A 13,877-nucleotide genomic window follows, 5' to 3' on the forward strand; every position below is an offset into this window, starting at 1 on the left:
CTCGCTTTGGCCATTGAATCAAAACATGCTTTTTACGTCACAGAATTTCAGCCGTTTTTCATCAGTTCTGACTTATATACCACTCGAAAACCATTTTCATTTGATTTCCTACACATCTTATTACGGGTTTGCCTATGAATGACCGAGTAAAAATTTTGAACATTTTTTTCATAGCAGAGGGCGGTCCTATATAACAAGTGCTACCACTTTTGGCATCACAGGGGTCAATTTCATTGAACCAGTACACAGCTACTCGTACCTCGCTGCAACAAGAACTATTTCGTGAAAAAGTTTCAATATTTATAAACCAAAGCACGAGCACTGCATATCACCTTGCTATGGTCACAAAATCTCTGTTAATCTCAGCTTAGCTCATCAAGACCTGTAAATCTGATAGTGAATAGAATAGACTACAATTGATATTCACTGAAGATGCTTGAATAATTTGAAAAACCATACGCCATCCTTTGCATAATACATAACTTGGAGATTACAGTGATTCCCATCATTCTAGTTCATGTATTTCACCACACCAGCACCCTATATTCCTTACAGTAATTAAAGTAGCTTCTAGCGTGCAAGCTTTCAAATTTCGTTTAAAAATATTCAACTTAAAAGTAAAAAGGCTCATAAAATCCCCTCGTACACATAGGTCGGGATCTCTTCTGGTAGCCCCTGGATGAGATATATTTATTTTTGCAGTCATTTTATGGTGCATGTTCCATGCATAACAAACAAATAAAAGTGTGTAATCGGTTTAAGTTTGACAAGTCCACTTTTTCATCATTTGGACGATTGATTACCTAACCTTCTATTGTGTATGTATGAGAATTAAAGCATTTCACACCTTCCCTGATAGTGACAATGAGACAGGGCCTCTGTTGTGTAACACTGTGTGTTTGTTTTGAAGAGAAGCATTTCAGTTATGTTTATGGCCCGCTATCATAGCTATGAATATAAAGAGTATCCACTACCTCCTGCTGAGTGGTTCACTACCACTAACGATATCCTCTTCTGTGTTAACTAGCGGCATGAGTGATCAATCTGAAATGTCTTCCATGAACTGCCGACTTTGCCTGGCAAGGCAAAGTTTTTGGTCAAAATACCGCCGTGAATACTTCCAATAAAGTTATTCCAATGCAAAATATAAACAAGAATAAAGAGTGTTTCATTAGCCCAGCCCTTTATAAGATTCACAGGAAAGTACTGGAAGTTTACCATGTTCTTTCGACTGTGCGCAAACACACTACACACAAATGACTTTTCTTATTTTTTTTATTTTCCATATTGAAGAAACCTCTGAAGCCAGACGACATTTTTGAATGGAACCCTCACCAAACTGGCTGACAATAAACATTTATTGGATGATTTCATTCATTCAACTCTAAAGTGTGGTCAATGAACCGGTACTTGAAGAGGTGACAACGCTCACTTCAGGCAACCAGTTCATGCTGGGGTCAGAGGTCAGTACACCGGAACTCACTCGAGTGACATACACACACACCTTTTTTTTACTTTTTTGATAGAATCATGAGTAATGGTGCCATTGTCGGTATGATGTCAAGGCATAGAACCATACTGCTACATTATCAATAGCCTAGCCTGTGACACACTATTGCGACCAGGCATTGCGGTGACTGACCAAACACAGTTTGATGAAGAGCAGGGTTTATTGTGAGAGTGGCTGATAGAAATCATAACATTAGTAACCCTGCCATCATTGTGAACCACTGCTGATACACCCCCATCCTGTCACAGTTTATTGTTTCCTCAATTCTCAAAGAGAGCTACGCCCACCATCATTCAAACGGCCCCGGGCAAGCCATCACAGTTACCAACGTACCAAAAAACTACAAAACTAAACTACTTCTTCACTTTGCCCTTTTTACCCTTCCTTCCTGATGTCAAAGACAGACCTTGATATCACACCCTGGTCAAGCAATTGCTAACCATGGAAACACAGGGAGTCAATGACCAGTCAAGTATATGGAATACAAACACTGACAGTTGAGAATCCAAATTCTTTTTCTCATTCTGGCCAGTTTCTTTAATAAAATTAAACCATATTAGTACATGTAATTAGCTTCAAAATTGTTTTTCTCATAAATTTAAATTCTCATCAATCACCGTAATTTTAGCACTTGTCGCACGACTAAACACAGCAGGTATTTGAGTACTTCCCTCAATATTGACTTGTGATCAAAATACACGTATACCATATGAAGCATAGTATAGAATTCTCCAAATTGTACCACATTCGGCACACGACCTGTTTTAGTTCTTCCACCAAATACATTCAGCAAATACTGAGTGAAAATGAAATCAAAGTAAAGGAGAAGCTTGCACTCACAAGACCAAATCCTTTCAATTTTTGTTTTCACCTTTTGTACAAAAGATGTACGATACAGGTACTGAGATATAATTCATGGTTCATTGGTCTCACAAATATGACCGAGTCATCCGAATTCAATAAACACCGTCACTGCTATGTTAGTTGTTTTATTGTACCAAGCCTCAGGTGAAAAGAAATGAACCACACAACCCTTATTCTTTACACAAAATCAATTGTCCTGGAAAATGGTGTGTGTATTTGCTTGACCTCTCACCCACTTTTACATGTAAACTAACATGTACCTTTGCCGCATGACACCAGGAGCTCCGCAACAGGGTTTGAAATGGGAAGGAGTTCATCCTGGCCAAACAGCTTTAGTATATTTGCCGGAAATGCCTCTTTTAAACCTATACAGAAATCTATCACCCAATCATCACCTGATAAGCTGGTCCACACATGTACAGCTGGGTAAGCTACCTTGTGTCAAGCAACAAGACGAAATATAAGACTTTGAAAATCGGTCAATGACAAATATGGCATTTATTATCACTCTACTTGCTTTACTAATGTTCAAGAAAGGGGACTCTCGGTCAGCTTTATCACAGAACAATCTGAGCATAACTTGATGGAATTTTTCAAAGGAAAACACCATAACGAAACATGGTCAGTGCCAGGAAATGTTTAGCCTAGACTCTAAACGGAGTGTTTTGGCCTCGGAGTTCTTGTTGCCTTCACCACACTCCAAAGGCAAAATGACCTCCAAGGCCAGCGTTTAGAGTCTAGGCTACGAAATGCTAGAACATGGGAATGACTGCGGCTGTGTGGGACTGTGGTTTTCCATGACCACTTCATACTACAACTCTACGGGGTTTACTACTGTAAAAATTCCTCCTTGATATTTTCGCACTTGTCTACTGACTACACCTCAACACTGGAAGGATATTCCATGGTGTGCATATTCCATAACCATATGAGTTTGGCTCGCACCGTAACCAAAGCATGGTGTCCCAACTTTTGTTACAATTCTGCAGCTGCCTCTTGTGTTTTGATGTCTCAGAAGCCTGCACTAGCCGAGCGCCAACCCTCTGATTACACCTCTAATAGCAGGTATGTACCAAACATTACAAGCGAAACTGGCAATACAATGGGAATGGACACACACTGTAATAAGTACTGTATCAGCCATATTGCCTATCAAATATTCACAGGCCTGACTATACAAAATAATTTAAAATTTACGAGCTCTTCACTCAAATTGGTCTTTTTCCATGTTAATCCGGTAAAACCGTAAATCAGTACTTGCTTTTCAATAATATTAATGTCTATAAATTCAATATGTTGTTATTGAACTCTCAAGTTAATAAAAAGACATCGCATACACACGTTTTTTTGTTCTGATAATTATGTCACTGTAGCACGTTCCCTGTTTTTCAATAGAAAAGCGACAGCACTTTTAAAAATCAATATGGAATATTTCATTGCATAATGCAATACATGAACAATTCCTGGTGTAAATACACACAAAGACCCAATGATATCAATTGACAGTTATAATAAATAATTAAATGCCATCCCCCTATTTTCTCTCTCACCCTGGTGTGATGTAACTGTTTTCTCAGTGCTAAATTATCACCTTCATTCTTCGGAATAAAACCGAAGAGGATTTTTCTCCTCATCACAGACCCAACAAGATCATCGAGAGTCTGTTTATTTTTCCTTCTTACTTATTTTTTTAACACTTTTGTCAATCATTGTCCACTCCTTATTCTCTATAATTTTGGAGGATACTTGAATATGTAAATTTCTGTACACTGTTGAATTTTTCTATTTTTGTGGGTTTCTCTTCAAACGTTTCTGTGAGAAAATACAACAGTTCTCAACAGACTCCAGCGATTTGACACAGCAAGACTTGTTCAAGTAATTGCATATTTGTTGTGGTTACACTGACCAAGCCATTCAATCCTTTCATTGGGTACATGATAAATGTAATAACAATGTTGGGACTAGCTTTGTCACAGCAAGCCCACTTCAAATCAACTTAGCCTTATCACCTCCTTTTCAATCCATTTACTTTTGAAAAACGCAGCTTGTGGTGAGGTTGAAAAGAGATTTGGATGTAGGAGACAGAGACGCTGATTTTTCCTATTTCTTTTGTATATTTTGTTGAACATTTCCATGCCGTGTCAAAATCTGTTCTGGGTTCAATGTCACAGAGCGACATTGAAGCTGCTCTTCAACTGATAGACTATAACTCACCTAGCAACATACAATCCTAACACAGACATACTTTTTTCCAAGATCTAGTCAGTTGATGCTACAGTGCCCTGTCTCTTTGAAGGTCTGCCTATTAATTAAACGGATAGAAGCTGAAACTTTTGATTATTTTTTTCACTGCAGTTTCTTATTCTACTTCACAATGCATGTTGAAATACCTACTTTTTAGCTTGTCCACACAGTTGCTTGTGATGTGTGAATCACTGTAAGACTTGTGAAAGGGCTGCTAAGAATTTTGTGGTCTGCGCCCATTGTACCTTTAATTTCATGGTAATTGGTTTGTGGGCGACCAGGATTGACGGATCAAGCTGGAACCTTTCGTACTACAACTATTACAGAGATCCTACCTGGCAAGGTCCTGGATTCATGCTGCAATTGTTTACAGTGTGAGAGTGAGATTAAGGCAGTGCCGTTATCATCTGACAGACACACATAGCTGAGTTTGTAAATATTGGAAAATAAACTTACGAAACTGTACACCAAGTTTGAAGAAAAAAGATGCATCAGACACAATGCACCCGTTCCTGGTCCAGTGTCCTTACAAAAAGAATTTTGTGGGGGGACCGTGAATAGATGTTTCTGAAATGACCTTTGCGCCGAGAAGACACTACTGCAATCCAACAGACAAGTCACTTAACCCTCTTCCTATTCAGGTTCATCTGTTGCAATCAAGCCAACCTGGTTGAGGTGAATGAATGCCTAACATGTCCCATAAAACACATCCTGAACATATGAGAACCCCTACATACAGAAGTTCGCATAACGTTCGACGTCCTGTCTTGCCTTGGCATACTGAAAACAGACACAGTGATGTTGTAACGCATTTGACCTGACGGTGAGTCAATGTGATAATCTTCTGGACACTTTTGATTTTCCAGCCAATTAGAATTTTGAACGACTTTACCCGAAAGTGTTTACCTGTCCACCCCTAATTCCCTGTAAACAGCTCCATAATACCATTAGTAACCAATGGGTTTAGGCTATACCAAGGTGGTGAAAGGGTTAAATATCCATTTGGTGGCCTGACAAATATGGGCATGTATTTGTACTGCTTTCACTGTGGCCTCTTTTTTCACTGAACTGTTTTATATCATAGTATCATATATTATACCATACCAGTATACTGATTGTGCAAATGCAGTGAGTTGATTGGTCGAGATGCAAAAAGAACCGTAGTGTATTCTTGATATACCACTGCTGGCACACACGCGAGCTCACGGTAAGCGCAAAAATCCCTTTTTAAATAACGTTCCATGCCAGAATTGCAATATATGGTATAATAGAAATAAATCACCCCAAGCGATGGTATACCACTCAATTTTGACCAGTTCACTTCATATATGCACTCACTATCACTTGGTTGTGAACTGGTCAAAATCTTGTGGTATACCGTCACTGGGTGTGCTTTATTGCTTAAATATGCCAAAGTACTTCAACCATGATGTTAAGGGTAAATAGTTTCTCAGACAAACAAGTATTTCATGATACACATTTAAGTATACAAGAGTATGTTTGAAAACGTACAGACATACATATTCTTTATTGATTTTCACACAAAATTCCAGTTAGCACATCAATACTGAAGCAGTAAATTTTTTTTGAGTATATCCAACATCATGTGCTATTTAGCAGTCAGATCCTTACTATTAAAGTTGCCCAACTTTGGTGGCTACTGCCTTTGGGAAGGCACCAGTTTCCAATATCGATGCAAAAATCAACATTGTGTTGATGTGACAGGCTGGCTGTATCACGCTGGGAATATACCAAATGAAGGCCAGAGTTCAAACTCCATGGTCGAGTTCACAAACATGTGAATCATAGAAAGTATAATAGTTTCAAGTGAAAGTAGAGGGGGGGGGGGGGGGGGGGGGGGTAAGCATGGGATGTCGAAAACCACACATGAATAGTTAATCATCTCGTTTGAGATCTGACTCACTAACACCCTGGCTGCCTAGGGTCTCTCCACCTTCCACACATGGGCACCAGGGCTTTGCTGTGGCAGTGTCACTGTTAATACAGACGTGCACACCTCACCAAAAACATTCAATGTGGTATCATGGACGTATTAATTGGTCTGGTGCGATGGTGCAGTAATACAATTCATGATCTACTGATTTGGCTGTGAGCCATGCATGGGGGAGAAAACTTGCAGATGTTGAACACCTAGGTGCTGAGGTGCAGGTGGGGGATGGTATTATCAGGCATTCGCTTGATACAATCTAATAAGATGTTGTTTGGCTTTTTGCTTACATGTGTAAGTTGAAACTGTGCGTTATAGCCTGCGTTATGTTTGACACATGACAAATATTATTGGATATTTGTTACCAGAGCTGACGATATAAATACAGTCACAATTGAGCAATTTGTTGTGTTTTAAATTTATTAACTTTCTGTCTTGCATAATTTGGTGTAAAACCTGCAATAATGTAGAAACTGTCGGCGAAACGGCTGTCACTGAAATGGAAGCCCTGCAAATCGTTCTGCATTGGTTTTCTGACGGTGGACACACGAATCAGTGCACCGAGCTGCGGATACTCATTCTGTTTACAAAATTACGTATGTGTGCACACACTGGGGTTCCCGAAGATCCGACAGATTGGAATGCTCTGTGACCTCAGACAATACTGGAGTCCTTGTCAGTGGCGAAGTTTGGGGTTGGGCTCACAGTCAAAAGTGCCATTTGGTATAGCAAGCATGCAGATAAACGTTGGACGCAACAGCAATGAGAACTCCACGTTGCATGCTCGGGCTATTGACAAGAGACACAAACCATACACACACAAATTCTATGCTATCGTCACGCACTTAAATATACTCGACTCCATGTTAAAATGCAGAGCCCCAGAGTAAAACAGTATTAGGGCATATCAACTCACCGAGGGATTGTCACACACTTTGTTGTCGGGTCCTGGTTTGAAATGGATTTCTCAAGGTCGTCTAAAGTGCCGGTCTTTTTGAGCCGTTTGACCAAACTTTTGACGGCTTTCTCGGACCACTTATCTTCAGCGTCGCCCTTCTTCCAACCAAGTAATCGTTTGACGATAGGTGGAGTGAACGGCAGCATAGAACTCATATTTCTACAGATCAGCTACTATGGTCCTCTCCTGTGGCCAGTAAAAGGACAGTATTACGTGAGTTCCCGATGAAAATATTGTAAGAGTTATTAAAAGGTCCAATTAGATGGTTAGACTGGTCAAGCAGCATCCGACTCGGAAAATCCAGACATTGACGAAGTTACCCACTGTAGCAAGTAATCTGATGTATACTTACGCTGGGGTCAAAAAAGAAAACACGTTCGAGTGCCTCCACTTTTAGTTGATCTGTACTGGCAGAAAAATTGCTGGTTGGCAGAAACTGACTGCAGCTCCACTCTATCCAATAAATTTTCAAAAATACGACGTAGATGACCTGGAACACAAGAGAAAATTTCCGTTCACCCACGCGTGTGTATATTATATTCTGAATAAAGGTAAACTGGCCATTTTGTAGATTTGCATATTGTGATTGACACCTATGATATAGTTGGGCGTGGTTTCGTATTGAATAGACCAATGAACTTCCAACTTTCGGTGGTTTTCTAATCCTCACAACCATGACATCATTGTTTCTTACAGTAAGCTAAACCAGGGAAGTGACGTTGTAACCCGAGGTCAATTTGAATAGCTAATATGGGAAATCCTTATCACCCTATTTGGCAAAACACCACTCCCGCACCCTACTGAATCTGAGAAAAGGAAACAGCACGCTGCGAATTTCCGTTACGTTGAATTTCAAAGTTCCGGTCCGTCGATATTGATGTAAATAATAATCGTTCAATACTTTAATTTTGTCGAGAAATTTGAGAGCGTTTTGATGCTTTTTTAAAGCTTTACCCCGTGAAACGCAGAAATAGAGACACAAAGGTGTTCTGATTTCACAATGCCTCGCTGTCATGAGCACAAACAGTCAACAAATTACATGCAACTTTACATGCCCATAAAGCCTGAATTGTGGTGTATCTTCACTACAAATTTTATTGCTTTTTTATACATAAGCAACGAATACGTGAATAAAATATACTTTCTTCAATCAAGTGTTTTACAAGTTTAGCATATATAGTATAGTTTTTTTAACAAGTAGCTCTCCAATAGAGCGCCGAGACAATACTACTGAGGATTTATTGAGATTTCATTCATGCATTCGTTCAATTACTAATAACTCTATTTTTCCTTTCCTAAAGACTTTACTCGCTATGTAAATGAACCTTTGGTTCTGGTCGACCGCCCACGCGCGTCAAGTTTATTGTTTGGGAACACAAAACTTTTCAACTTCAATAAATAGAACAGGTTTTACCTCAACTGGGGTTCTTCTTTTTCACGTCCTGTATTTATCAACACAAGCATATTATATATATATATAGGTGATAACCGGGAGGGCACATTGTATACATTTTGTGTGTATATATATATATAATATATATATATATATATATATATATATATATATATATATATATATATATATATTATATATATATATATATATATATATATATAGATAGATAGATAGATAGATAGATAGATAGATAGATAGATAGATAGATAGATAGATAGATAGAGATATAGATATAGATGGATAGATAGATATAAAACATACGTACATACATACATACATACATACATACATACATACATACATACATACATACATACACACACACACACACACATACATACATACATACATACATACATACATACATACATACATACATACATACATACATACATACACATACATACATACATACATACATACATACATACATACATACATACATACATACATATATACATACATATACACACAAACATATACACACAGACACACAGACAGACAAGCTATAACACATCAAATATGCAGAGTGAGGTGGTGTCTCTATGTGGATATATCTTCGCAGGAGCTGATAACTCTATTATTCATAAGTAGTCTGCATGTAACACAGATGTAAGAACATAAAGTGATCAAAACATTGGTGATCAATGTCTGTGCGTGTTCGTGTTCGTGATGTTCCACAATTTTCAGTTGATGGCTCATAAAGATTCATTTCTACTGATAATACACGAGAGCCAAGTACTATTCTAAGTTGCCAGTTTATGCCTATCTTTATTGACGATGCAACGAAAGCATTTATATAACGGAGATATTCAAAGAAATATTGTGATGCACAGAGTGATGTTTCAACTGAGTAATTGTGTCGTCATCGATAGGCGCTGGAAATATTAAAATTGCCCTGGCTTTCGGCCTCCAAGAGAATAACTTGAGATGGAGTGATAATAAAAATGAAGACGACAGTCTATAGAAACATTGGGTTAGGAAGAAGACTTATCTCCGACCCAATCTTGTCTTTTTAACACTTTTCGCTTTTTATGGACTGGCTATGACAACTTAGGGTATTATAAAAACGACGTATTGAGAACAAGACATTTTACGTGAACTATCAATGGGGTTTTCAAGTCCAAGGTCATTATTAAACCTGTTGGGAAAGTTTGAGGTTTCAGAACAACTTGGTATCAGTGTACTATTTGATGTCCGATTGTTTACGGAGAAAGTTATTCTTGCGAGTGAAGAAAAATGTGAAATTTGGAGATCATCGAACTGCGTTCCTGCATGTCAACAGTCACCTACCGATCATGGTAGAGCCAAAGTCCGAAATGGATTTAACTTCAACTCGGTTGTAATAAGTATGCGCCTCGAAAATGAAAGACTTCATCTTTCGCTCAAATTTTCCTCACATAATCTTTCAACTACCCTCGTTAAAAATCAAGAATAAAAAATTGGGGCCACCGTGCAAATTTTGGAAGTAGAGAAACAGATTACCCGAGATTTACCGATATATGAAATTCAAAATGACTGCCACCCCGTGTTAACTCTATGGAGAAAAATAAAATTTTCGAGTTTCGAAAAATTAAGACGGTGATTTTTTATTTTGCTTTAAGAGCTTTAAAATGAACCCCCACAAGTGGTAGATCGGAAAAGAATTATAAAGGTTTGGGAGTCCAAATATCTGTCCCCGAGGCGCATTCTATACCTTAACACAAATTTGAATCCACAAACTTGAATGGTAAAAAGGCAACACTTGCCAATGAATGTTGGCGGCTCTTGGGGTGCTTATATGACTGGGAGATATACATTTGACTCCATGCTTCCATATATGTTCCTCTGAAGCTACTCTGTGATCAAAGTTGAAATAAAGTGTTCAGGTTTCTTATGAACTTTGCCTACAATTTTCTTTAATCCAAAGGCACGCATTAATAAAACCCTTACGCTCTTAAAATAAAATTTATGATAGTATTGCCATTCACGATGAAATGAAATTTATCAAATTCATCTGCACGTCTGTACGCAACTCTGAATTTCTTAGCAAAATAAGCTAAATTATCCTTTCCCAAGTTAAGAAATTTATCCACGGCGGTAGTCTAAATTCTATCATTAGCTAATTTGTACCACTTGCTGCAGACAAAACGGCCTTGAAGAACCCGGTTCTATTAATGCTAATCGCGCCAACACCTACACGTGTCTGATGTCTAGGTCTGCATGTCTAGAATCTATGTAAACTTCTTGCACGTAATTTTAATAGGCCACTTATGTTGCTTCTTGGTTTTGCAGGGACACTGTAACCTTTTCATCTATACCACTCCAAGTATTCTCGTTTTATTATCCCTTCATAATATTTATATAACCCTCGGCGCTCTCTCTCTCTCTCTCTCTCTCTCTCTCTCTCTCTCTCTCACTCTCGCTCTCTCTCTCTCTCTCTCTCTCTCTCTCTCTCTCTCATGTCACCGATGTTTTTCATGGCTTTGGTCTTCTCGTGGTTCCTCACCTGGGCACTACAAACAGGTACAGTGTTGACCACTGCCCCAGCCACAACAATAAGGTTCTATTTTCGTCTCCGTGGGTTTTGTTTTTGACATGCTCGGCCGGCCGTCGCGCTATCCACCCACGTGTCTGCATGGCGCGTTGTTTTGACGAATGGACTATCATAAAGCCTGTATAGTTACCATGAAAGGCCGGGTCAAAACATATATTGACATGATTGAAAACAACACCAAAATGCGCCTCTCGCATATCCCTTCATTAATTTACGTATTCCAAAGACTTCTTGTTCTCCTCTAGACACTCCAGGAACACATGAATTGGTAATCCTTTTTAGTTCCTAGCCCATTTCCTGTTTGGGCGAACCACGAAATGATTGAACATGATATAATCGAGGCATGCTTACACGTTGAACACGCAATAGGCGAAGTTGGTGGAATATTTTATTACTGAACTTTCGTAGGTCCATCTTTTTTACCACTCAGTTGGAGCTTCACGGGCCGTAACTTTTGATCATTTACCATTAATTTTGCTCTCTTTTCATAAAAAAAAATAAATTTTCTTGACCTTCATCTAAAATCACCTTGACCAGATCTATAGTTTCCCACCTGTGAACACAGCCTGCTTTTGTATGCATGAAGGAAGGAAGAGCGGGAAGGGTGTTATGTCCAATAGGCGCGCTGACTGAACTTCATTGTCAACATGTCTAGAATTAATCATGATTCGTCAATGATATCAATGCATTGTTACGCAGTTCATTGCAGCGCTAATACTTTGTACTTTATTGAACCCTACGTTAGAAGAATCTCTATCTGTTTTATGCAATAAAAATAATTAAAAGATATCAAAATTTATTGCTATTGTCCTTTACTATAAACCGCACCGGTTGAATGCTTTTTCACATATTGCCCCCTCTTTTTACATACTAATGAAATCCAAAGAAATTACTTTCTCACATGTTTACTTGTAATATTGCCCCCTCTTTTCACATAATAATGAAATCCAAAGAAATTACTTTCTCAACAAAACTAATCTTCCCATTGGAACACATAATCGACCAATTTTTCTACTATCAAAACGAGACATTTTCACATTACATTATGTAATACTTTATCTTGTGATAGTACAGCTCCCTTTTCGGGTCTGTAGTTATATCGTTTCTATATAAACCCTCAATAAATAATTTGCTACAAAATGTTGTGGTTGAATATAATGATGATGTAGCCGTTTTTGATATGTGTTTGGTTGTTGTTGTTGTTGTTGTTGTTGTTGTTGTTGTTGTTGTTGTTGTTAAATAAAGAAATTGGCCTACACCTGCGGAATCATTGAAGTTAACTTTGAATCTGTAAACACACATACGTATCTCCTTAAAAATGACCCAAATACTTCCCATGGTCTTGTTAGAGTATACCTATAGGCACATACAAAGAGACAAAATTTGACATTTCCGTACATACATTACTAATCATACACACATACATACATACATACATACATACACAAAAATACATAGACTGTAGAGTGTCTTTATTGATAATGAAAAGTCGTCTGTTTATATCATTTGTACGAAAACAGCAATCTCCATGGTGGTTGTTTTTGCTATTCTACGGGGAATTCCCGAGCGTGATTTTCTGCGTGGGAAGGTGTTTAACAAACACTGTCCAAAATAATTTGTCAAGCCTGATATTTGACCGGAAGTTCCGACGACAAAATCCAGGTCGACATGTTCTGGCCACCTGCGGAGTCCTCGCTGGAGGACCCCCTGTTCGAGGTCATTTGTAAGTTGTATGTCATCGTGACCGCCCTAGGGGGACATAGGCGACATACTTTCGGCGTGACTTCATCCATATTCTGGCGTTCAAAATCACAGGCGTGCTGTTTTCTGGGTAGTTTCTATAAGTGTAGTTTATTCTACGTTTCGACGTTCTCTTCCGTAGCCTACGGAAGAGAACGTCGAAACGTAGAATATAAACTACACTTATAGAAACTACCCAGGAAACAGCACGCCTGTGTTCAAAATCAACCGGCCGTTAAGACACTGGACACTGAAATTTCAGACGGGTAGATCGATATCATCCACAAGTTCAAAAGCTCGTTTGACGATCATAAGCATTTACCCGTGTGACTGCCAACGTGTGACCGTAGTTCCTCCATCATCTAGGCATTGTGATGTGATCTTCAGTTGGGAAGCCCATTTTGGGTGAGATATATGTATACTTAGTATGGACTTGCTTTGTATGGAGATTTGCAACTGTTTCTCTCATCCTTTCCCTTGTAAATTTTTTTGTTAAGGGGTGGACCATTGATATCCTGGGGGGGACTTGGAAGATTTGGGGGAAAAAGATGCCAGGTGGAGTTGCTCGAAAAAAAAAATCTGGCTTTAAGTGGCTGATGGAAAAACAATTATGGACCATTG

General features: G+C 38.6%; 1 protein-coding gene across 1 annotated transcript in view; it reads right to left on the reverse strand.

Annotated features, from left to right (window-relative positions):
- The window catches only part of LOC139117137 (mothers against decapentaplegic homolog 3-like), a 78,600-nt gene extending 70,529 nt beyond the window's left edge, over window positions 1-8,071 (reverse strand). Inside the window, exons 1-2 of the mRNA XM_070679989.1 lie at window positions 7,877-8,071; window positions 7,483-7,710 (exon numbers count right to left, since the gene is read on the reverse strand). Coding sequence (XP_070536090.1) covers window positions 7,483-7,679 — 197 coding nt within the window. The 5' untranslated portion in view covers window positions 7,680-7,710; window positions 7,877-8,071. The remainder of the gene's footprint in view (window positions 1-7,482; window positions 7,711-7,876) is intronic.
- Between the last annotated feature and the right edge of the window lie 5,806 nt (window positions 8,072-13,877).

Source organism: Ptychodera flava, chromosome 18 (genome assembly GCF_041260155.1).
Source record: "Ptychodera flava strain L36383 chromosome 18, AS_Pfla_20210202, whole genome shotgun sequence".
NCBI classification, from domain to species: Eukaryota; Metazoa; Hemichordata; class Enteropneusta; family Ptychoderidae; genus Ptychodera; species Ptychodera flava.